This window comes from Oncorhynchus nerka, linkage group LG14 (assembly GCF_034236695.1).
Source record: "Oncorhynchus nerka isolate Pitt River linkage group LG14, Oner_Uvic_2.0, whole genome shotgun sequence".
Classification (NCBI taxonomy): domain Eukaryota; kingdom Metazoa; phylum Chordata; class Actinopteri; order Salmoniformes; family Salmonidae; genus Oncorhynchus; species Oncorhynchus nerka.
In genome coordinates, this window is record NC_088409.1 from 21,163,201 (window position 1) to 21,186,525 (window position 23,325).

Here is a 23,325-nt window from a genome sequence, read left to right on the forward strand (position 1 = left end):
ATATTAAGTTTTTTCAAATGTGGAATTGATTAATTTATAGCAAATTGTTGAAATCTACCAAGAAGTAAGTAACGTTAAGCATCAATAATCACCCTAAATACATTTACATTTATAGCTATTTTATTCTTTGATCATATTTAACAAACATTTCTGATTCCCTTTGGAATATTTTTATAGTCATATTTGTCCAAATACTGCTTATCAGTAATAAGAAATCTATTCATATTTATATGAATAAAAATTATATCATATCAAGTAATTGTTATCTAGACCAACATTTTTTGACAGAAAAACACGAGTTATTTTTGGTTGAAACATGTCAGTGTGCCATCGATTAGATTTGAGATTTTATTTCAAAGTATTCACACAATGTTCCAATGTTATCTCAAGTAAATGTCTTACTCTCTAAGGATAACCATATTCTCTTTGTCATGCATCTGTATGTTGGCGGGTGTCATTTAGCAGGGTGTTTCCGGTGGAGGAAAGTTGAGGTTTTTCGTCCGTTTACAGAGCAAAATGCAGAATGCTGACAGGGGACTTTATACAAAGACAATGGAAAGGTGCTGAATGGCACTCACTGCTCAGAGATATTCAACCCCTTGTGAAAGCCAATGGAAAGGTGCTGAATGGCACTCGCTGCTCAGAGATATTCAACCCCTTGTGAAAGCCAATGGAAAGGTGCTGAATGGCACTCGCTGCTCAGAGATATTCAACCCCTTGTGAAAGCCAATGGAAAGGTGCTGAATGGCACTCGCTGCTCAGAGATATTCAACCCCTTGTGAAAGCCAATGGAAAGGTGCTGAATGGCACTCGCTGCTCAGAGATATTCAACCCCTTGTGAAAGACAATGGAAAGGTGCTGAATGGCACTCGCTGCTCAGAGATATTCAACCCCTTGTGAAGGCCAATGGAAAGGTGCTGAATGGCACTCGCTGCTCAGAGATATTCAACCCCTTGTGAAAGACAATGGAAAGGTGCTGAATGGCACTCGCTGCTCAGAGATATTCAACCCCTTGTGAAAGCCAATGGACATTTTATATAAAAGGCCCTTTTTTGTTAGGCTGCATAGCCTCTGATAGTGGCTTTCTACTGCCCTTCTGCATTAGCTCAATGAACGTAGTCGTGGAAACCATCACAACCTCACTGTATTTGATTTGTCTCTCTTTATGTATAATACAGGGCCTTCAGAAAGTATTCACACCACATGTTGTTGTGTTACAGCCTAAATTCAACATGGATTCAAGTAAGATGTTTTGTCACTGTCCTACATACAATACCCAATAAAGTCAAAGTGTAATTGTGTTTTTTGACATTTTTACAAATTAATTAAAAATGAAAATCTGAAGTGTCTTAAGTCAAGTATACAACCCATTTGTTATGGCAAGCCTAAATAAGTTCATGAGTACACATTTGCTTAACAAGTCAAGTCACATAATAAGTTGCATGGACTCACTCTGTGTACAATAATAGTGTTTAACATGATTTTTGAATGACTACCTCATCTCTGTACCCCACACATATAATTATCTGTAAGGTCCCTCAGTCGAGCAGTGCATTTCAAACACAGATTCCACCACAAAGACCAGGAAGGTTTTCCAAGTATTGACTCATGGGTGTGAATACTTACAGTTGAAGTCGGAAGTTTACATACACTTAGGTTGCAGTCATTAAAACTAGTCTTTCAACCACTCCACAAATTTCTTGTTAACAAACTATAGTTTTGCCAAGTCGGTTAGGACATCTACTTTGTGCATGACACAAGTAATTTTTCCAACAATTGTTTACAGACAGATTATTTCACTTATAATTCCCTGTATAACAATTCCTGTGGGTCAGAAGTTTACATACGCTAAGTTGACTGTGCCTTTAAACAGCTTGGAAAAGTCCAGAAAATGATGTCATGGCTTTAGAAGCTTCTGATCGGCTAATTGACATCATTTGAGTCAATTGGAGGTGTACCTGTGGATGTATTTCAAGGCCTACCTCCAAACTCAGTGCCTCTGCTTGTCATCATGGGAAAATCAGAAGAAATCAACCAAGACAAGTCTGGTTCATCCTTGGGAGCAATTTCCAAATGCCTGAAGGTACCACGTTCATCTGTACAAACAATAGTACGCAAGTATAAATACAATGGGACCACGCAGCCACTTCACAAAATAGATGGCATCATGAGCAAGTAAAATTATGTGGATATATTGAGGCAACATCTCAAGACATCAGTCAGGAAGTCACAGATGGGTCTTCCAAATGGACAATGACCCCAAGCATACTTCCAAAGTTGTGGCAAAATGGCTTAAAGTCAAGGTATTGGAGTGGCCATCACAAAGCCCTGACCTCAATCCTATAGAAAATTTGTGGGCAGAACTGAAAAAGTGTATGCGAGCAAGGAGGCCTACAAACCTGACTCAGTTACACCAGCTCTGTCAGGAGGAATGGGCCAAAATTCATCCAACTTATTGTGGGAAGCTTGTGGAAGGCTACCTGAAACGTTTGACCAAAGTTAAACAATTTAAAGGCAATGCTACCAAATACTAATTGAGTGTATGTAAACTTCTGACCCACTGGGAATGTGATGAAAGAAATGAAAGCTGAAATAAATCATTCTCTCTACTATTATTCTGATATTTCACACTCTTAAAATGAAGTGGTGATCCTAACTGACCTAAGACGGAATTTTTACTAGGATTAAATGTCATGAAGTTTGAAAAACTGAGTTTAAATGTATTTGGCTGATGTGTATGTAAACTTCCGACTTCAACTAGAAATGAGATATTTCTGTATTGCAATTTCCCCAAAAATTGCAAGAATTTCTAAAAACATATTTTCACGTTGTCAATATGGGATATTGTGTGTCGATGTGTGAAAATAAATTATATTTAATCCATTTTGAATTTAGGTTGTAACACAACCAAATGTGGAATAAGTCAAGGGTTATGAATTTATTTATTTTTTATTTAACCTTTATTTAACCTTTATTTAAGGCAAGTCAGTTAAGAACAAATTATTATTTACAATGACTGCCTACCAAACGACAAAAGGCCTCCTTCAGGGATGGAGGCTGGGATTAAAAATAAGAAATAAATATAGGACAAAACACACGTCACAACAAGAGACAACACAACACTACATAAAGAGAGACCTAAGGCAGCAACACATGACAACAACATGGTAGCAGCACAAAACAAACACAAAATAGCTAGCACAACGCATCACCGGGGGCAAACTACCTGCCCTCCAGGACACCTACACCACCCGATGTCACAGGAAGGCCATAAAGATCATCAAGGACAACAACCACCCGAGCCACTGCCTGTTCACCCCGCTATCATCCAGAAGGCGAGGTCAGTACAGGTGCATCAAAGCTGGGACCGAGAGACTGAAAAACATCTTCTATCTCAAGGCCATCAGACTGTTAAACAGCCACCACTAACATTGAGTGGCTGCTGCCAACACACTGACACTGACTCAACTCCAGCCACTTTAATAATGGGAATTGATGGGAAATGATGTCAAATATATCACTAGCCACTTTAAACAATGCTACTTAATATAATGTTTACATACCCTACATTATTTATCTCATATGTATACGTATATACTGTACTCTATATCATCTACTGCATCTTTATGTAATACATGTATCACTAGCCACTTTAAACTATGCCACTTTGTTTACATACTCATCTCATATGTATATACTGTACTCGATACCATCTACTGCATCTTGCCTATGCCGCTCTGTACCATCACTCATTCATATATCTTTATGTACATATTCTTTATCCCTTTACACTTGTGTGTATATGGTAGTAGTTTTGGAATTGTTAGCTAGATTACTCGTTGGTTATTACATGTGACAAATACAATTAGATTTGATTTGATTTGATTTGAAATACCTGAAGTTGGAGACTTATCTCCCTCACCAACTTTAAACATCTGCCATCTGAGCAGCTAACCGATCGCTGCAGCTGTACATAGTCCATCGGTATATAGCCCACCCAATTTACCTACCTCATCCCCATACTGTTTATATTTATTTACCTTTCTGCTCTTATGCACACCAGTATCTCTACCTGCACATGACATTCTGATCATTTATCACTCCAGTGTTAATCTGCTAAATTGTAATTATTCGCTCCTATGGCCTATTTATTGCCTACCTCCTCATGCCTTTTGCACACAATGTATATAGAATCTTTTTTTTCTTTCTACTATGTTATTGACTTGTTTATTGTTAATTGTTCACTCCATGTGTAACTCTGTGTTGTTGTCTGTTCACACTGCTATGCTTTATCTTGGCCAGGTCGCAGTTGCAAATGAGAACTTGTTCTCAACTAGCCTACCTGGTTAAATAAAGGTGAAATAAATCAAATAAAAATAAAAAACATAGTACAAACGTTATTGGGCCCAGACAACAGCACAAAGGGCAAGGAGGTAGAGACAACAATACATCATACAAAGCAGCCACAACTGTCAGTCAGAGTCCATGACTGAGTCTTTGAATGAAGAGATTGAGATAAAACTGTCCAGTTTGAGTGTTTGTTGCAGCTCGTTCCAGTCGCTAGCTACAGCAAACTGAAAAGAGGAGCAACCCAAGGATGTGTGTGCTTTGGGGACCTTTAACAGAATATGACTGACAGAACGGGTGTTGTATGAGGAGGATGAGGGCTGCAGTATATATTTCAGATAGGGGGGAGTGAGGCCTAAGAAGGTTTTATAAATAAGCATCAACCAGTGGGTCTTGCGATGGGTATAGAGAGATGACCAGTTTACAGAAGAGTTTAGAGTGCAGTGATGTGTCCTATAAGGAGCATTGGTGGGAAATCTGATGGCCGAATGGTAAAGAACATCTAGCCGCTCGAGAGCACCCTTACCTGCCGATCTATAAATGACATCTCTGTAGTCTAGCATAGGTAGGATGGTCATCTGAATCAGGGTTAGTTTGGCAGCTGGGGTGAAAGAGGAGCAATTACGATAGAGGAAACCAAGTCTAGATTTAACTTTAGCCTGCTGCTTTGATATGTGCTGAGAGAAGGACAGTGCACCGTCTAGACATACTCCAAAGGACTTGTATGTCGGGGCGGCTAATGCAATCCAGTTGTAGCCTAGGTGATTTCTGATGCTCATTGACAGAGAGGGAAGATGATGAGGGAGGGGAATAGAGATTATATGTGTATCTGTGGACTAGTGTTGCATAACATTTATCTCTCTAGTATTCTTGCTATCCCCACTTTTCCTCTCTCCTTACCAGTCACTTCTCTCTCACCCACTGTTACTCTCATCTTCTATTATCTCTCTCTCTCAACTCTCTCTCCCGCTTTTCTTTCTTAATTTAGATCAGTAATTCCCTCTCTTTTCTGTATCTAGCCTATAGCTGGTTCGGATAAAGAGATCAGGGATGGGATGAGGGGGGACTGAGAACTCAGTGTCAATAGTATCATTTCAGTAACTGTCGAGACCATGTCATCATTTACTACACTGAGGGGAGATTGAAAAGTCAAGTAAAGGTTGAGAACAGTAACATGGATCCACCTACCATCCCTTGACGAGCTGCTGTTTGTTAGTGTGTAGGATGTCCCAGGCCCATAGTGCCGTAGCAGACACTACCATGGTGACTAGTCAGAGGAGACAGAAGTGTAAGAGGTCATGTTATATTAGCTAGCTGCCATCGCTCCTCATCCGTTCCAGCAATACCACCACTGGTGCTATCAACAGATGTGAAGGAGGCTGGGTAAATGACGGCTCTGATGAAGTTGGAGCCAGGTTAGCTGTTAGCCAGGTTAGCAGTTAGCCAGGTTAGCAGTTAGCCAGGTTAGCTGTTAGCCAGGTTAGCTGTTGATCTTAACTAGATGGGTAGGGCTGCCTGGGGTAGGGATGCCTGTAACAGTTAAAGATAGGGCTGCTGTGCACATCACAGAAGATCACTGACTGGTCTAGGGGATGGAGATCTATAGATATATTTGAGAGAGAGATTTATCTAGAGGCCTGTGGTCTGTGTAGGTGGAGAGATATGAGAATAAAGGACACATAGAGGAAATCGACCAATATCAGCAATGTGGCTTCAGAATAAGATGAAGAAAGAGAATAGAGAGATAGAGGGTGAGTTTGAGAGATAGGGACCGAGATGGAAACACAGTTTGCTGTGTTATTATTCAATCATCAATGATCTAATGTGGAGATGAGTCACATCCCACACCATATGTTGTCTATGGTATTGCTGATCCTCATACAGCCCTGCAGTACATACTGGTCCTCAATCCCAAATGAATGGAAAAGATAGAAACATACATGTGTGTATGTGCGTCAACGGTAAAAGGTTGTGGGTCAGGTTGGTTTCCTGTTGTTTGAGGTTGAGAATCAGAACTGAGAGAGAAAAAAACAGAGACCACTGACACTCTCTCTCTTGCTCTCTCTCTCTTTAGCTCTCTCTCTATACAGTTTTGCAGGCAGTCACTCTACTTGTTTCATCTACCCACCCATCAATTCTGTCTATCCACTTTCCCATTAACATTCTCACACAATTAGTCAGTTTTCATGAAGTGTTGCTCAGTTATTTTACTGCATATAGACAATACCATGCATGCAGTCTTTAGGGTTATAGTTTGTTACTCTTTTCAGATGTGCAGTTTAGTGTGTATTATATCAGATGTGCAGTATAGTGTGTATTCTATCAAATGTGCAGTATAGTGTGTATTCTATCAGATCTGCAGTTTAGTGTGTATTCTATCAGATGTGCAGTATAGTGTGTTTTCTATCAGATGTGCAGTATAGTGTGTATTCTATCAGATGTGCAGTTTAGTGTGTATTATATCAGATGTGCAGTATAGTGTGTTTTTATTTATTTTATTTCACCTTTATTTAACCAGGTAGGCAAGTTGAGAACAAGTTCTCATTTACAATTGCGACCTGGCCAAGATAAAGCAAAGCAGTTCGACATATACAACGACACAGAGTTACACATGGAGTAAAACAAACATACAGTCAATAATACAGTATAAACAAGTCTATATACAATGTGAGCAAATGAGGTGAGAAGGGAGGTAAAGGCAAAAAAGGCCATGGTGGCAAAGTAAATACAATATAGCAAGTAAAACACTGGAATGGTAGTTTTGCAATGGAAGAATGTGCAAAGTAGAAATAAAAATAATGGGGTGCAAAGGAGCAAAATAAATAAATTAATTAAATACAGTTGGGAAAGAGGTAGTTGTTTGGGCTAAATTATAGGTGGGCTATGTACAGGTGCAGTAATCTGTGAGCTGCTCTGACAGTTGGTGCTTAAAGCTAGTGAGGGAGATAAGTGTTTCCAGTTTCAGAGATTTTTGTAGTTTGTTCCAGTCATTGGCAGCAGAGAACTGGAAGGAGAGGCGGCCAAAGAAAGAATTGGTTTTGGGGGTGACTAGAGAGATATATCTGCTGGAGCGCGTGCTACAGGTGGGAGATGCTATGGTGACCAGCGAGCTGAGATAAGGGGGGACTTTACCTAGCAGGGTCTTGTAGATGACATGGAGCCAGTGGGTTTGGCGACGAGTATGAAGCGAGGGCCAGCCAACGAGAGCGTACAGGTCGCAATGGTGGGTAGTATATGGGGCTTTGGTGACAAAACGGATTGCACTGTGATAGACTGCATCCAATTTGTTGAGTAGGGTATTGGAGGCTATTTTGTAAATGACATCGCCAAAGTCGAGGATTGGTAGGATGGTCAGTTTTACAAGGGTATGTTTGGCAGCATGAGTGAAGGATGCTTTGTTGCGAAATAGGAAGCCAATTCTAGATTTAACTTTGGATTGGAGATGTTTGATATGGGTCTGGAAGGAGAGTTTACATTCTAACCAGACACCTAAGTATTTGTTGTTGTCCACGTATTCTAAGTCAGAGCCGTCCAGAGTAGTGATGTGTATTATATCAGATGTGCAGTTTAGTGTGTATTATATCAGATGTGCAGGGGGTTTCTCAGTTTCACCGCAGACTGCCCTCTCTTACGGCCTCTGGGAGATTCCTGTGGCACCTGAAAAGAGGGCACAAAAACTTGACACACTGACACACACACACACACATTTCACACAATTAATTGCTGTACTGTAAACACAAGGGATTGTCTCACCGCTTGACAAACTAACTTACACACCAACAAAAATAAAGACAAACACTCTTCCCGAACTCTAAAATCACGACAGAAATGCGTATTTATTTTCATATGTTCTGAATGTAATAATGTATGATTTGTTGAATGATGAGGAGGGGGGAGGAAGAGGGGGGGGGGGGGTGGACATTCCTGGCAGCATCAACCAAGATGAAAGACTCTATTACTGGCAGCACTATCCTTTATGAGACAGATAGAGAGAGAGGGATGGAGAGAGCGAGAGGTGAGATGAAAGAAGGATAGTCAGAGCAAAAGAGAAGCCAGTTAACCACTTGAAAAGACTGAGGTTGACACCTTCACCTTCTCCTCCTCTCTCCATTCGCAAATATTCCCCCTCTACTGTTGTCTCTTCTGTCTGTCGCTGTGTATTTGATGTCATTCGGTTCATTTTTAACAATGTAAGAAATGCTAATGAGAGGAAATGAGAGGCTAATGAGAAGAAAACAGAATGTTCATTCTTTCACTCTGCAAAGTTTGATGACAACCAAGCAAACTGTCTCTTTTTAACAAGCCCGTATTATTGTAGCAAAGCTGCGTGTGTGTGTTTGTGTGTGTGTGTTCATGTGAAGTGTTGTTGATTTGTTAGGGGAATGGTCAAACCTCAATGGGATAGATATACTGACATACCTGAACACACACAACGCAGGTGTCACGTAATCAGGTGTCACGTACACAGACCAAAAACCCGTTTTCCACTCCATATTTGTGTGGTCAACCAACTTTCTCAGTCTGATTTTGTGTTAATGTTACCTCTCTGCAGGTTTCTCTTTCCCCTTCCTGCCCTCAATTCTCTTTACCATCATCTATATTTCACTTTCTCTTCTCTCCTAAGTCTCCCTAAGTCTCCATAAGTCCCCCTAAGTCTCCCCAAGTCCCCATAAGTCCCCCTAAGTCTCCCTAAGTCCCCTAAGTCCCCCTAAGCCCCTAAGTCTCCCCAAGTCCCCCTAAGTCTCCCTAAGTCTAAGCCCCAAGTCCCCTAAGTCCCCTAAGTCTCCCTAAGTCTCCATAAGTCCCCCTAAGTCCCCCTAAGCCCCGTTAAGTCTCCCCAAGTCCCCCTAAGTCTCCCTAAGTCCCCCTAAGTCCCCCTAAGTCTCCCTAAGTCTCCCTAAGTCTCCATAAGTCCCCCTAAGTCTCCCTAAGTCCCCCTAAGCCCTGTTAAGTCTCCCCAAGTCCCCCTAAGTCTCCCTAAGTCCCCCTAAGTCTCCCTAAGTCCCCCTAAGTCTCCCTAAGTCTCCCCTAAGTCTCCCTAAGTCTCCCTAAGTCTCCCTAAGTCTCCCTAAGTCTCCCCTAAGTCTCCCTAAGTCTCCCAAGTCTCCTTGATAGACAGTTCTGAATGGGCTCACACTGTAGTTCTGAAAGATCTGGGTTTGGACATTGGCTACATTGGCTCTTCTGGCCAACGTAATCCACAGGTGTTTGTGTTACTGTGAACTGTAATGTGTGTGTGTTAACTGTAATGTGTGTGTGTTAACTGTAATGTGTGTGAACTGTAATGTGTGTGTTATTGTGTGTGTAGCTCAGATTGAGGTGATTCCCTGTAAGATCTGTGGTGATAAATCATCAGGAGTTCACTATGGAGTCATCACCTGCGAGGGCTGCAAGGTGAGACTGCAGCACTACACACCTGATTTCTCTCTGACCAAGCAGACATAACAAACCGTGTGGTCAGATGACTTATTTCCAGGGATTTCATTGGTTATGTCAATGGTCCTCTCTCCCCCTCAGGGTTTTTTCCGGCGTAGCCAGCTGCCGTCCGTGTCCTACTCCTGTTCCAGACAGAGTAACTGTCCTATAGACAGAGCCAGCCGCAACCGCTGCCAGAGCTGCCGACTGCAGAAGTGTGTGACCCAGGGCATGAGCCGGGATGGTGAGACACGCACACACATAAAAAAAGATGTCTCCTGGTAAAGTAAAGGTTGAATAAATACACATTTTTAAATAACTTTACTTAAAAAATATATATTTTATTTAACTTTATATGAGGGTAATTCAACTCATCTCCACCACAAACTGTTTTGTTTCCCCAGCGGTGAAGTTTGGTCGGATGTCGAAACGTCAGCGGGAGTCTCTGCGTGCCGAGGTGGAGAGACACCGTCAGCAGCAACAGCAGCATCTCCAGGCAGAGGCCCAGCCCGCCCTGCCCTACCCCAGCAAGGCATGCCGTTTCCGGACACCCCACCTGCTCCAGGCCCCGGCACCGGCCTACTCCTTCCCTGGAGAGCCAGAGCTGCCACCCTGCCCGACCGATGTGCTCCCCTACCTGGTGTGCTCCCCAGGCGAGTCCCAGGCTCCAGGTCTGGCCTACCAGGGCTCCTGTGTGTCTCCTGGTAGTGGGCACTCAGACGAAAGAGGTAAGGCAGTGGATACATACTGTACACACACTCAAAACACATAATCAGACCAGCACTGTTTAATATCTATTACCCCTTCCTCCTTCTCACTCCGTCTTCTTCAGGGTTCGACTCCCGTCAGCCGTCTCCTGACCAGACGATAGGGATGGGAATTAGATCGTATGACCCAGAAGACCCCTACTGCCCTTACCCCCTCCCACTCCCTGCTACACATAGAGGAGCTGTGTGACAGTATCGTGCGGTCCCATAGGGACACCAGTCAGTTCAGACTAGAGGAACTACAGGCTCTGAGATGGAAGTTGTTCAGCAGAGAGGAGATCCATGCCTACCAGAGCAAGGTACTGTACCAACACATCACTGGTCTCTTATAAATCATCAGTCAGTCATCAGTAATAAATAACAGTTTCATTAATAAGTTAAAAGAAGTCTGACCCCTGAAATCAAGTTTTTCATTTTATTTTTTATTTAACCTTTATTTAACTAGTCAGTTAAGAACAAATTCTCATTTTCAATGACGGCCTAGGAACAGATTTTTACCTAGTCAGCTTGGGGACTTGATCTTGCAACCTTTCAGTTACTAGTACAACGCTCTAACCACTAGGCTACCTGCCGCCCCAGATGTGAAGACATTTTGTTTCTCTCTTCTCCTTTTCACCTCTTTTTGAAATTCTCTCTCCCCTCTCACCTCTCTTTTTCTCTTGTCTCCCTCCCTCCCTCCCTCCCTGTCTCCAGTCAGTAGATGAGATGTGGCAGCACTGTGCCGTGAGGCTGACTGAAGCGGTACAGTACGTGGTGGAGTTTGCCAAACGCATCCCAGGGTTCCGTGGGCTTGGACAGAACGACCAGATCACCCTGCTCAAGACTGGTGAGCCGAATCCACCTGTCAATCACTACTTACTACACTGTCCTCTCTCAAGAAAAATGTTCCTGTTAGAAGTGCACATTGCCATTATTAAACATTTTTCACCCTCTCTCTCTCTCTCCATCTCTCCATCTCTCTCTCTCCCCTCCATCTCTCTCTCTACCCTCCATCTCTCCATCTCTCTCTCTCAGGATCGATGGAGGTGGTTCTGGTTAGAATGAGCAGGTGTTTTAACACAGAGAACAGCACCGTCTTCTTCGATGGGAAGTTTGGCAGCACTGAACTTTTCAAGTCTCTGGGTTAGTCCATTGGTTCCTAGTCTTAGCTGTTGAATGGATGCTACAGTGAACTTTTCAAGTCTCTGGGTTAGTCCATTGGTTCCTAGTCTTAGCTGTTGAATGGATGCTACAGTGAACTTTTCAAGTCTCTGGGTTAGTCCATTGGTTCCTAGTCTTAGCTGTTGAATGGATGCTACAGTGAACTTTTCAAGTCTCTGGGTTAGTCCATTGGTTCCTAGTCTTAGCTGTTGAATGGATGCTACAGTGAACTTTTCAAGTCTCTGGGTTAGTCCATTGGTTCCTAGTCTTAGCTGTTGAATGGTTGAATGGATGCTAGCAGTGAACTTTTCAAGTCTCTGGGTTAGTCCATTGGTTCCTAGTCTTAGCTGTTGAATGGATGCTACAGTGAACTTTTCAAGTCTCTGGGTTAGTCCATTGGTTCCTAGTCTTAGCTGTTGAATGGATGCTACACTGCCCTCCATAATTATTGGGACAGTAAAGTATTTTTTATTCTTATGGCTCTATACTCCAAAAGTTTGGATTTTGAAATCAAACAATGACTGAGTTTAAAGTGCAGACTGTCCTCTTTAATTTGAGGGTACATAGCACGCCCATTTTAGGGGACCAAAATGATTGGGAAGAATGAACTTATATGTGTATTAAAATAGTAAAACGTTAAGTACTTGGTCCCATATTCATAGCACACAATGATTACATCAAGCTTGTGACTCAAAACATTTGTTGGATGCATTTGTTGTTTGTTTTGGTTGTGTTTCAGATTATTTTGTGCCCAATAGAAATGAATGGTAAATAATGCTTTGTGTCATTTTGGAGTCACTTTTATTGTAAAGAATAGAATATGTTTGCTAACACTTCTACGTTAATGTGGAGGCTGTATGATATTTGTGTGTCTAACCTTCTGAACTGTATCTTCAAATACAAACTTTTGGAGTATAGAGCCAAAATATTTTTTTAAATCCTTCACTGTCCCAATAATTACGGAGGACACGATCTCATATTAACTTTGCCAATTGGTTCCTAGTCTTAGTGATGCTAACTCTGCTAACTGTGTTGTTCCAGGCTGTGGTGATCTGATGGTGGCGGTGTTTGACTTCGCTCACAGTGTGTGTGCCCTGAGACTGACTGAGCAGCAGATGGCTCTCTTCAGCTCACTGGTGCTCATTAACCCCGGTAAGACACACAAATGTACACACATTCTGTAAAATGATACTGCAGATAATCTTAGTACAATAAAGTTATAGATCAGAAAAGTCATAGATCCGTAAAGTCACAGATCCGTAAAGTCATAGATCCGTAAAGTCATAGTCATAGATCCATAAAGTCATAGTCATAGATCCATAAAGTCATAGTCATAGATCCGTAAAGTCATATATCCATAAAGTCATAGTCACAGATCCGTAAAGCCATATATCCATAAAGTCATAGATCCATGGAGTCATAGATCCATAAAGTCATAGTCATAGATCCATGGAGTCATAGATCCATAAAGTCATAGTCATAGATCCGTAAAGTCATAGTCATAGATCCGTAAAGTCATAGTCATAGATCCGTAAAGTCATAGTCATAGATCCGTAAAGTCATAGTCATAGATCCATAAAGTCATAGTCATAGATCCATAAAGTCATAAAGTCATAGTCATAGATCCATAAAGTCATAGTCATAGATCCATAAAGTCATAGATCCATAAAGTCATAGTCATAGATCCATAAAGTCATAGTCATAGATCCATAAAGTCATAGTCATAGATCCGTAAAGTCATAGTCATAGATCCGTAAAGTCATAGTCATAGATCCGTAAAGTCATAGTCATATATCCGTAAAGTCATAGTCATAGATCCATGGAGTCATAGATCCATAAAGTCATAGTCATAGATCCATAAAGTCATAGTCATAGATCCATGGAGTCATAGATCCATAAAGTCATAGTCATAGATCCATGGAGTCATAGATCCATAAAGTCATAGTCATAGATCCATAAAGTCATAGTCATAGATCCATAAAGTCATAGTCATAGATCCATAAAGTCATAGTCATAGATCCATAAAGTCATAGTCATAGATCCATAAAGTCATAGTCATAGATCCATAAAGTCATAGTCATAGATCCATAAAGTCATAGTCATAGATCCATAAAGTCATAGTCATAGATCCATAAAGTCATAGTCATAGATCCATAAAGTCATAGTCATAGATCCATAAAGTCATAGTCATAGATCCATAAAGTCATAGTCATAGATCCATAAAGTCATAGTCATAGATCCATAAAGTCATAGTCATAGATCCATAAAGTCATAGTCATAGATCCATATATCCATAGAAAGTCATAGTCATAGATCCATAAAGTCATCCATAAAGTCATAGATCCATAAAGTCATAGTCATAGATCCATAAAGTCATAGTCATAGATCCATAAAGTCATAGTCATAGATCCATAAAGTCATAGTCATAGATCCATAAAGTCATAGTCATAGATCCATAAAGTCATAGTCATAGATCCATAAAGTCATAGTCATAGATCCATAAAGTCATAGTCATAGATCCATAAAGTCATAGTCATAGATCCATAAAGTCATAGTCATAGATCCATAAAGTCATAGTCATAGATCCATAAAGTCATAGTCATAGATCCATAAAGTCATAGTCATAGATCCATAAAGTCATAGTCATAGATCCATAAAGTCATAGTCATAGATCCAGAGTCATAGATCCATAAAGTCATAGTCATAGATCCATAAAGTCATAGTCATAGATCCATAAAGTCATAGTCATAGATCCATAAAGTCATAGTCATAGATCCATAAAGTCATAGTCATAGATCCATAAAGTCATAGTCATAGATCCATAAAGTCATAGTCATAGATCCGTAAAGTCATAGTCATAGATCCGTAAAGTCATAGTCATATATCCATAAAGTCATAGTCATAGATCCATGGAGTCATAGATCCATAAAGTCATAGTCATAGATCCATGGAGTCATAGATCCATAAAGTCATAGTCATAGATCCATAAAGTCATAGTCATAGATCCATAAAGTCATAGTCATAGATCCATAAAGTCATAGTCATAGATCCATAAAGTCATAGTCATAGATCCATAAAGTCATAGTCATAGATCCATAAAGTCATAGTCATAGATCCATAAAGTCATAGTCATAGATCCGTAAAGTCATAGTCATAGATCCGTAAAGTCATAGTCATATATCCATAAAGTCATAGTCATAGATCCATAAAGTCATAGTCATAGATCCATAAAGTCATAGTCATAGATCCATAAAGTCATAGTCATAGATCCATAAAGTCATAGTCATAGATCCATAAAGTCATAGTCATAGATCCATAAAGTCATAGTCATAGATCCATGGAGTCATAGTCATAGATCTATAAAGTCATAGTCATAGATCCATAAAGTCATAGATCCGTAAAGTCATAGTCATAGATCCGTAAAGTCATAGTCATAGATCCGTAAAGTCATAGTCATAGATCCATAAAGTCATAGATCCATAAAGTCATAGTCATAGATCCATAAAGTCATAGTCATAGATCCATAAAGTCATAGTCATAGATCCATGGAGTCATAGTCATAGATCCATAAAGTCATAGTCATAGATCCATAAAGTCATAGTCATAGATCCATAAAGTCATAGTCATAGATCCGTAAAGTCATAGTCATAGATCCATAAAGTCATAGTCATAGATCCATAAAGTCATAGATCTGTAAAGTCATAGTCATAAATCCATAAAGTCATAGTCATAGATCCATGGAGTCATAGATCCATAAAGTCATAGTCATAGATCCATAAAGTCATAGTCATAGATCCATAAAGTCATAGTCATAGATCCATAAAGTCATAGTCATAGATCCGTAAAGTCATAGTCATAGATCCGTAAAGTCATAGTCATAGATCCGTAAAGTCATAGTCATATATCCATAAAGTCATAGTCATAGATCCATGGAGTCATAGATCCATAAAGTCATAGTCATAGATCCATAAAGTCATAGTCATAGATCCATAAAGTCATAGTCATAGATCCATAAAGTCATAGTCATAGATCCATAAAGTCATAGTCATAGATCCATAAAGTCATAGTCATAGATCCATAAAGTCATAGTCATAGATCCATGGAGTCATAGTCATAGATCCATAAAGTCATAGTCATAGATCCATAAAGTCATAGATCCATAAAGTCATAGTCATAGATCCGTAAAGTCATAGTCATAGATCCGTAAAGTCATAGTCATAGATCCATAAAGTCATAGATCCATAAAGTCATAGTCATAGATCCATAAAGTCATAGTCATAGATCCATAAAGTCATAGTCATAGATCCATGGAGTCATAGTCATAGATCCATAAAGTCATAGTCATAGATCCATAAAGTCATAGTCATAGATCCATAAAGTCATAGTCATAGATCCGTAAAGTCATAGTCATAGATCCATAAAGTCATAGTCATAGATCCATAAAGTCATAGATCTGTAAAGTCATAGTCATAGATCCATAAAGTCATAGTCATAGATCCATGGAGTCATAGATCCATAAAGTCATAGTCATAGATCCATAAAGTCATAGTCATAGATCCATAAAGTCATAGTCATAGATCCATAAAGTCATAGTCATAGATCCGTAAAGTCATAGTCATAGATCCGTAAAGTCATAGTCATAGATCCGTAAAGTCATAGTCATATATCCATAAAGTCATAGTCATAGATCCATGGAGTCATAGATCCATAAAGTCATAGATCCATAAAGTCATAGTCATAGATCCATAAAGTCATAGTCATAGATCCATAAAGTCATAGTCATAGATCCGTAAAGTCATAGTCATAGATCCATAAAGTCATAGTCATAGATCCATAAAGTCATAGTCATAGATCCGTAAAGTCATAGTCATAGATCCGTAAAGTCATAGTCATATATCCATAGTCATAGTCATGGAGTCATAGATCCATAAAGTCAGATCCATAGTCATAGATCCATAAAGTCATAGTCATAGATCCATAAAGTCATAGTCATAGATCCATAAAGTCATAGTCATAGATCATAAAGTCATAGTCATAGATCCATAAAGTCATAGATCATAGATCCATAAAGTCATAGTCATAGATCCGTAAAGTCATAGTCATAGATAAAGTCATAGTCATATATCCATAAAGTCATAGTCATAGATCCATAAAGTCATAGTCATAGATCCATAAAGTCATAGTCATAGATCCATAAAGTCATAGTCATAGATCCATAAAGTCATAGTCATAGATCCATAAAGTCATAGTCATAGATCCATAAAGTCATAGTCATAGATCCATGGAGTCATAGTCATAGATCCATAAAGTCATAGTCATAGATCCATAAAGTCATAGATCCATAAAGTCATAGTCATAGATCCGTAAAGTCATAGTCATAGATCCGTAAAGTCATAGTCATAGATCCATAAAGTCATAGTCATAGATCCATAAAGTCATAGTCATAGATCCATAAAGTCATAGTCATAGATCCATAAAGTCATAGTCATAGATCCATGGAGTCATAGTCATAGATCCATAAAGTCATAGTCATAGATCCATAAAGTCATAGTCATAGATCCATAAAGTCATAGTCATAGATCCGTAAAGTCATAGTCATAGATCCATAAAGTCATAGTCATAGATCCATAAGATCATAAAGTCATAGTCATAGATCCATAAAGTCATAGTCATAGATCCATGGAGTCATAGATCCATAAAGTCATAGTCATAGATCCATAAAGTCATAGTCATAGATCCATAAAGTCATAGTCATAGATCCATAAAGTCATAGTCATAGATCCGTAAAGTCATAGTCATAGATCCGTAAAGTCATAGTCATAGATCCATAAAGTCATAGTCATATATCCATAAAGTCATATAGATCCATGGAGTCATAGATCCATAAAGTCATAGATCCATAAAGTCATAGTCATAGATCCATAAAGTCATAGTCATAGATCCATAAAGTCATAGTCATAGATCCATAAAGTCATAGTCATAGATCCATAAAGTCATAGTCATAGATCCATAAAGTCATAGTCATAGATCCATAAAGTCATAGTCATAGATCCATAAAGTCATAGTCATAGATCCATAAAGTCATAGTCATAGATCCATAAAGTCATAGTCATAGATCCATAAAGTCCATAGATAAAGTCATAGTCATAGATCCATAAAGTCATAAAGTCATAGATCCATAAAGTCATAGTCATAGATCCATAAAGTCATAGTCATAGATCCATGGAGTCATAGATCCATAAAGTCATATAGATCCATAAAGGAGTCATAGATCCATAAAGTCATAGTCATAGATCCATAAAGTCATAGTCATAGATCCATAAAGTCATAGTCATAGAGATCATAGTCATGTAAAGTCATAGTCATATATCCATAAAGTCATAGTCATAGATCCATGGAGTCATAGATCCATAAAGTCATAGTCATAGATCCATAAAATCCATAGATCCATAAAGTCATAGTCATAGATCCATAAAGTCATAGTCATAGATCCATAAAGTCATAGTCATAGATCCATAAAGTCATAGTCATAGATCCATAAAGTCATAGTCATAGATCCATAAAGTCATAGTCATAGATCCATAAAGTCATAGTCATAGATCCATAAAGTCATAGTCATAGATCCATAAAGTCATAGTCATAGATCCCATAAAGATCCATAGTCATAGATCCATAAAGTCATAGTCATAGATCCATAAAGTCATAGTCATAGATCCATAAAGTCATAGTCATAGATCCATGGAGTCATAGTCATAGATCCATAAAGTCATAGTCATAGATCCATAAAGTCATAGTCATAGATCCATAAAGTCATAGTCATAGATCCATAAAGTCATAGTCATAGATCCATAAAGTCATAGTCATAGATCCATAAAGTCATAGTTATAGATCCATGGAGTCATAGATCCATAAAGTCATAGTCATAGATCCATGGAGTCATAGATCCATAAAGTCATAGATATAGATCCATGGAGTCATAGATCCATAAAGTCATAGTCATAGATCCATGAAGTCATAGTCATAGATCCATAAAGTCATAGTCATAGATCCATAAAGTCATAGTCATAGATCCATGAAGTCATAGTAAAGTCATAGTCATAGATCCATAAAGTCATAGTCATAGATCCATAAAGTCATAGTCATAGATCCATAAAGTCATAGTCATAGATCCATAAAGTCATAGTCATAGATCCATAAAGTCATAGTCATAGATCCGTAAAGTCATAGATCCGTAAAGTCATAGTCATAGATCCATAAAGTCATAGTCATAGATCCGTAAAGTCATAGATCTGTAAAGTCATAGAACATAATAAGCTGATTAATGGTGTAAAATGATCTATTTTATCTCTTTTAATCTTTTTTTTGTGTGTATTTTTGTTTGTGTGTGTGTAGATCGCCCCTGTCTTGAGGATAGAGGCAGAGTACATAGAATGAGAAGAGACTTGGAGGTATGCCTCAGCCACATGCTACGCAGAGACAACCAGGAGAGCCTTCAGCACAAGGTAACACACATAGTCACTTACACATACATGCACACACACAGGCACACACACACAGGCACTTGCACATACACACTCACAGACACACACTCACGCATTCAAGTTTGACGGAGTAGTGAGTGGAGAGCGTTACCAGTGGTGTAAAGTACTTAAGTAAAAATACTTTAAAGTACAACTTAAGTAGTTTTTGGGGTATCTGTACTTTACTTTACTATATTATATTTTTTGTCAACTTTTACTTTTACTTCACTACATTCCTAAAGAAAATAATGTTAATGCACTTTTTACTCCATACATTTTCCCTGATACCCAAAAGTACTCGTTACATTTTGACAGGAAAATGTTCCAATTCACACACTTATCAAGAGAACATCCCTGGTCACCCCTATTGCCTTTGATCTGGCGGACTCCCTAAACACAAATGCTACATATGTAAATGATGTCTGAGTGTTGGAGTGTGCCCCTGGCTAGCTGTAAATGTTTTTTTTATGTTGCCATCTGGTTTGCTTAATATAAGGACATTGAAATGGTTTATTCTTTTCATTTTGATACTTAAGAACATTTGAGCAATTCCATTTACTTTTGATACTTAAGTATATTTTTTAACCTAATACTTTTGGACTTTTACTCAAGTAGTATTTTACTGGGTGACTTTAACTTTGACTTGAGTAATTTTCTGTTAAGGTATCTATACTTTTACTGAAGTATGACAATTGAGTACTTTTCCCACCACTGGTGTTTACCCTCTATGACATCACTGGACAGTGTGTAGAACTGTCATTGACAAGCTGTGTGTGTGATGTCCCCAGCTCTACCAGAAGGTGTCAGTGTTGCGGTCTCTGTGCAGTCTTCATGTGGAGAAGCTGCACTGGTTCAGCCAGCGCTACCCGCTCACCGTCCACTCTGTCTTCCCTCCTCTATACAAGGAGCTGTTCACCTCTGACCTGCCTTCTGTGGACTCCCTGTGAACTCCCTCTGAACTGCACCGTACATGTTGACAGATAATTAGACAAAGAAACATGCATACAGAAGTAGACAGACACGCACACAAACACACACAGAAACACAGACACACACAGACACAGACACTCAGAGACACAGACACACACAGAGACACAGACACTCAGAGACACAGACACACACACAGAGACACAGACACTCAGAGACACAAACACACACACAGAGACACAGACACACACAGAGAAACAGACACTCAGAGACACAGACACTCAGAGACACAGACACTCAGAGACACAAACACACACACACAGAGGCACAGACACACAAACAGACACACAAACACACACACGTGTATACATTGATACATAAGATTATTAACTTGTTGAATAAATATATATTTTTAATTTCAGAGAGCAAGGAAATGATCTCAGTAGCCTATTAGTGATTGGACATTGAGGCTATTTTCATGCACATTTTTTTTTAGAGATTGTTGTTTTTCCTTTTTGAGAGTGTTATCTGAGTGTATTTCCTCCTTGAGATGATGTTATTTTGACTCAGGGCGGCTGTTGTGACTGTTGGGGCGGCTGTTGTGACTGTATCCAGACCAGTTGCTAGCTGGTATAAATGACCATATTTAGATGATCACTATGAAATCTAATGGGTGTTTTCTGAGTTGTTTTTAAATGTGTGACTTTACAGAGTTGGCTAACCCATCAGACTGAGTACCTGAGCTATAGCCAATGGGCCCCACGGTTCAGGACCCAAACACACAGTCAAGTATATAGCTAGTCTTCTCAATGAACTGTGTGTGGATCGAATTTGACCAACAATCCTATCTGTCTCTATCCAGCTTTAAAAGAGTCTGTGTGTTGCATTAAAACAGAGTCAGAAATCCTAGACAGGCAGAAATGTAAATATGAGCATCTATAGAACATATAGAACGTAGATGCTGGGTAATATTGCTGTAGGACTACAGTATGTAGGCATTTGAATGACTAACTTTGAGCATGACTGTTATTGTAAACAGATTTCACAAACATTACCGGTGTGTTTCTTTAACATTCTCTCTCTGTCTCCTAAGTGTTACCATGGTGATTCCCATGGCTTCCAATAAACTGCTGACATGATTTCAAAAAGGACTGGTGTTCCTGTATTGTCTGTTTTCCCATTGTACAAAATAGGATGTTTAATTGCATGCCAGGAAGGGAGAGAGCTTGAAGAAACATAGCGGGAGAGAGCTCAGTGCATGCAGCTGCACACTGGTAGAATGTACATGTTTTAACGACACATCTATGACAAAACACACACATTCCTGCTTTGAGCCGTCCTCAACAGTGTGTGTGTGTTTGATTCATAGACTACCCAATGAGCTGAGTGTGTTCTATCGACATCTGTGTGTATTTGTGTGTGAGAGATCGTGGTGAAAGCAAAGTAGACCCCAGCACACTGCTGAATGCTGCGGCTTCTTCATCGACTGCAATGTCCAGGCTTGAATCATAATTTCCACTTGAGTTTCAAATGTAACTTAGTCACGCATTGATGTCATTGAGAGTCAAAATTCAACTTAAGTGGGAGTTAAGATTCACCCCTTGATGAACTGCAGAGGCATTCAGCAGTGTGCAGATCTGTCGGTCTTTCTTTCATGACTGTACCTTCAGTACCTCGTAGCTGAAAGTATCCTAACTGGATGTGGGTACAGGACACCATTTCTTAACTGTGTGTGAGAGTGGCAGTGGCTGACATTCAGCTGAGCTTTGTTGTGTGTATGGGAAGACTTTTGTTCGGTCTATGAGTTTGCTTGGGAGAACTGAAGAATGTTGTTTACTGAGCTCCCAAGGAGAAGTGACTAAGACCGGGGTGAGTTAGGACATGATTAAGACAACCACTGTCTCTCCGCCCTATAACCACAAATGCTTCAAATCCGGTCAGAGAGGTTGCCCAGTGTTCAGGGACTAGGATCAATCCCACACAGTAACAGTGAGAGGGAGAGTTACATGTGGTCTCTCTGAGTTGTTTTTTTTGCTGTGCTCTCTGGTCTTTCCTGGGGAATGTGTGTTCTGTTCCAGCACAAACACACATTTCTGACGTACTGGTTCTTCTAGACACATCTCAGAACAAAAAGTCTCAGTCAAATCTGGCATTCAATCTCTGAACCATCAAAAGTACTAATTCTGTGAGATTAAAGTACTGTTTGAAGACTATCGGTAGATTGTGCCTTTAGTTTTAGTCATATAAGTTATTTTACTCTTCCTCCTCCTCCTCTTAATTCTGCTTTTCATGGGAAGTTCTAAAGCTGAGAAACACTGCTCAGGGACATTGTGTTTGTGTGTCACCCATGAAGGGGAGGAGGGATGAAGGGACAGAGGGAAAGGAAAGGGGTAAAAGGGTGAGTCAAGGGGGAGCCACAGTCTGTGGATTTACAATGGAATCCTTCAGTGTTAACTCTGCACTGGATTAACTGGGGTGGCAGATAGCCTAGTGGTTAGAGTGTTGGGCCAGTGACTAAAAGGTTGCTGGATCAAATCCTCAAGCTGTTAAAAATCTGTCGTTCTGCCCCTGAACAAGGCTATTCCCCGGTAGGCTGTCATTGTAAGTAAGGATTTGTTCTTAACTGACTTGCCTAGTTAAATCAAATTATTATTATTCTGCGTGTGCACAGTAGCTATGTTTCTAATAACTTGTCCTTATTGGACATGTTTCTAATCGTACTTGTCCTGTGATTCTTAACTGACTTGCCTAGTCTAATAAAGGTGAAATAAAAAAATAAAATTATGCCTATTTCTATTTTGCCCTGTTTATCAAAAGTGTTGGAAAAACGTGTCAATAATCAACTGACCGACTTTCTTGATGCCTATAGTATTCTCTCGGGTATTGAATCTGGTTTCCGCTCAGGTTATGGATGTGTCACTGCAACCTTAAAACTCCTCAATGATGTCACCATTGCCCTTGATTCTAAGAAATATTGTGCTGCTATTTTTATTGACTTGGCCAAAGCTTTTGATACGGTAGCCCATTCCATTCTTGTGGGCCTGCTAAGGAGTATTGGTGTCTCGGAGGGGTCTTTGGGCTGGTTTGCTAACTACCTCTCTCAAAGAGTGCAGTGTATAAAGTCAGAAAATCTTCTGTCTCAGCCACTGCCTGTCACCAAGGGAGTACACCAAGGCTCGATCCTAGGCCCCACACTCTTCTCAATTTGC

At 39.6% G+C, this 23,325-nt stretch overlaps 1 protein-coding gene across 1 annotated transcript in view; it reads left to right on the forward strand.

Moving 5' to 3' along the window:
• The window catches only part of LOC115118975 (nuclear receptor ROR-alpha A-like), a 35,750-nt gene extending 12,732 nt beyond the window's left edge, over positions 1 to 23,018 (forward strand). The window contains 10 exon segments of the mRNA XM_065027748.1: positions 9,656 to 9,741; positions 9,865 to 10,006; positions 10,167 to 10,490; positions 10,595 to 10,679; positions 10,681 to 10,828; positions 11,223 to 11,355; positions 11,544 to 11,651; positions 12,711 to 12,821; positions 19,062 to 19,171; positions 19,978 to 23,018. Of these exon segments, the coding sequence (XP_064883820.1) occupies positions 9,656 to 9,741; positions 9,865 to 10,006; positions 10,167 to 10,490; positions 10,595 to 10,679; positions 10,681 to 10,828; positions 11,223 to 11,355; positions 11,544 to 11,651; positions 12,711 to 12,821; positions 19,062 to 19,171; positions 19,978 to 20,136 (1,406 nt within the window). The 3' untranslated portion in view covers positions 20,137 to 23,018.
• Positions 23,019 to 23,325: the final 307 nt, after the last annotated feature.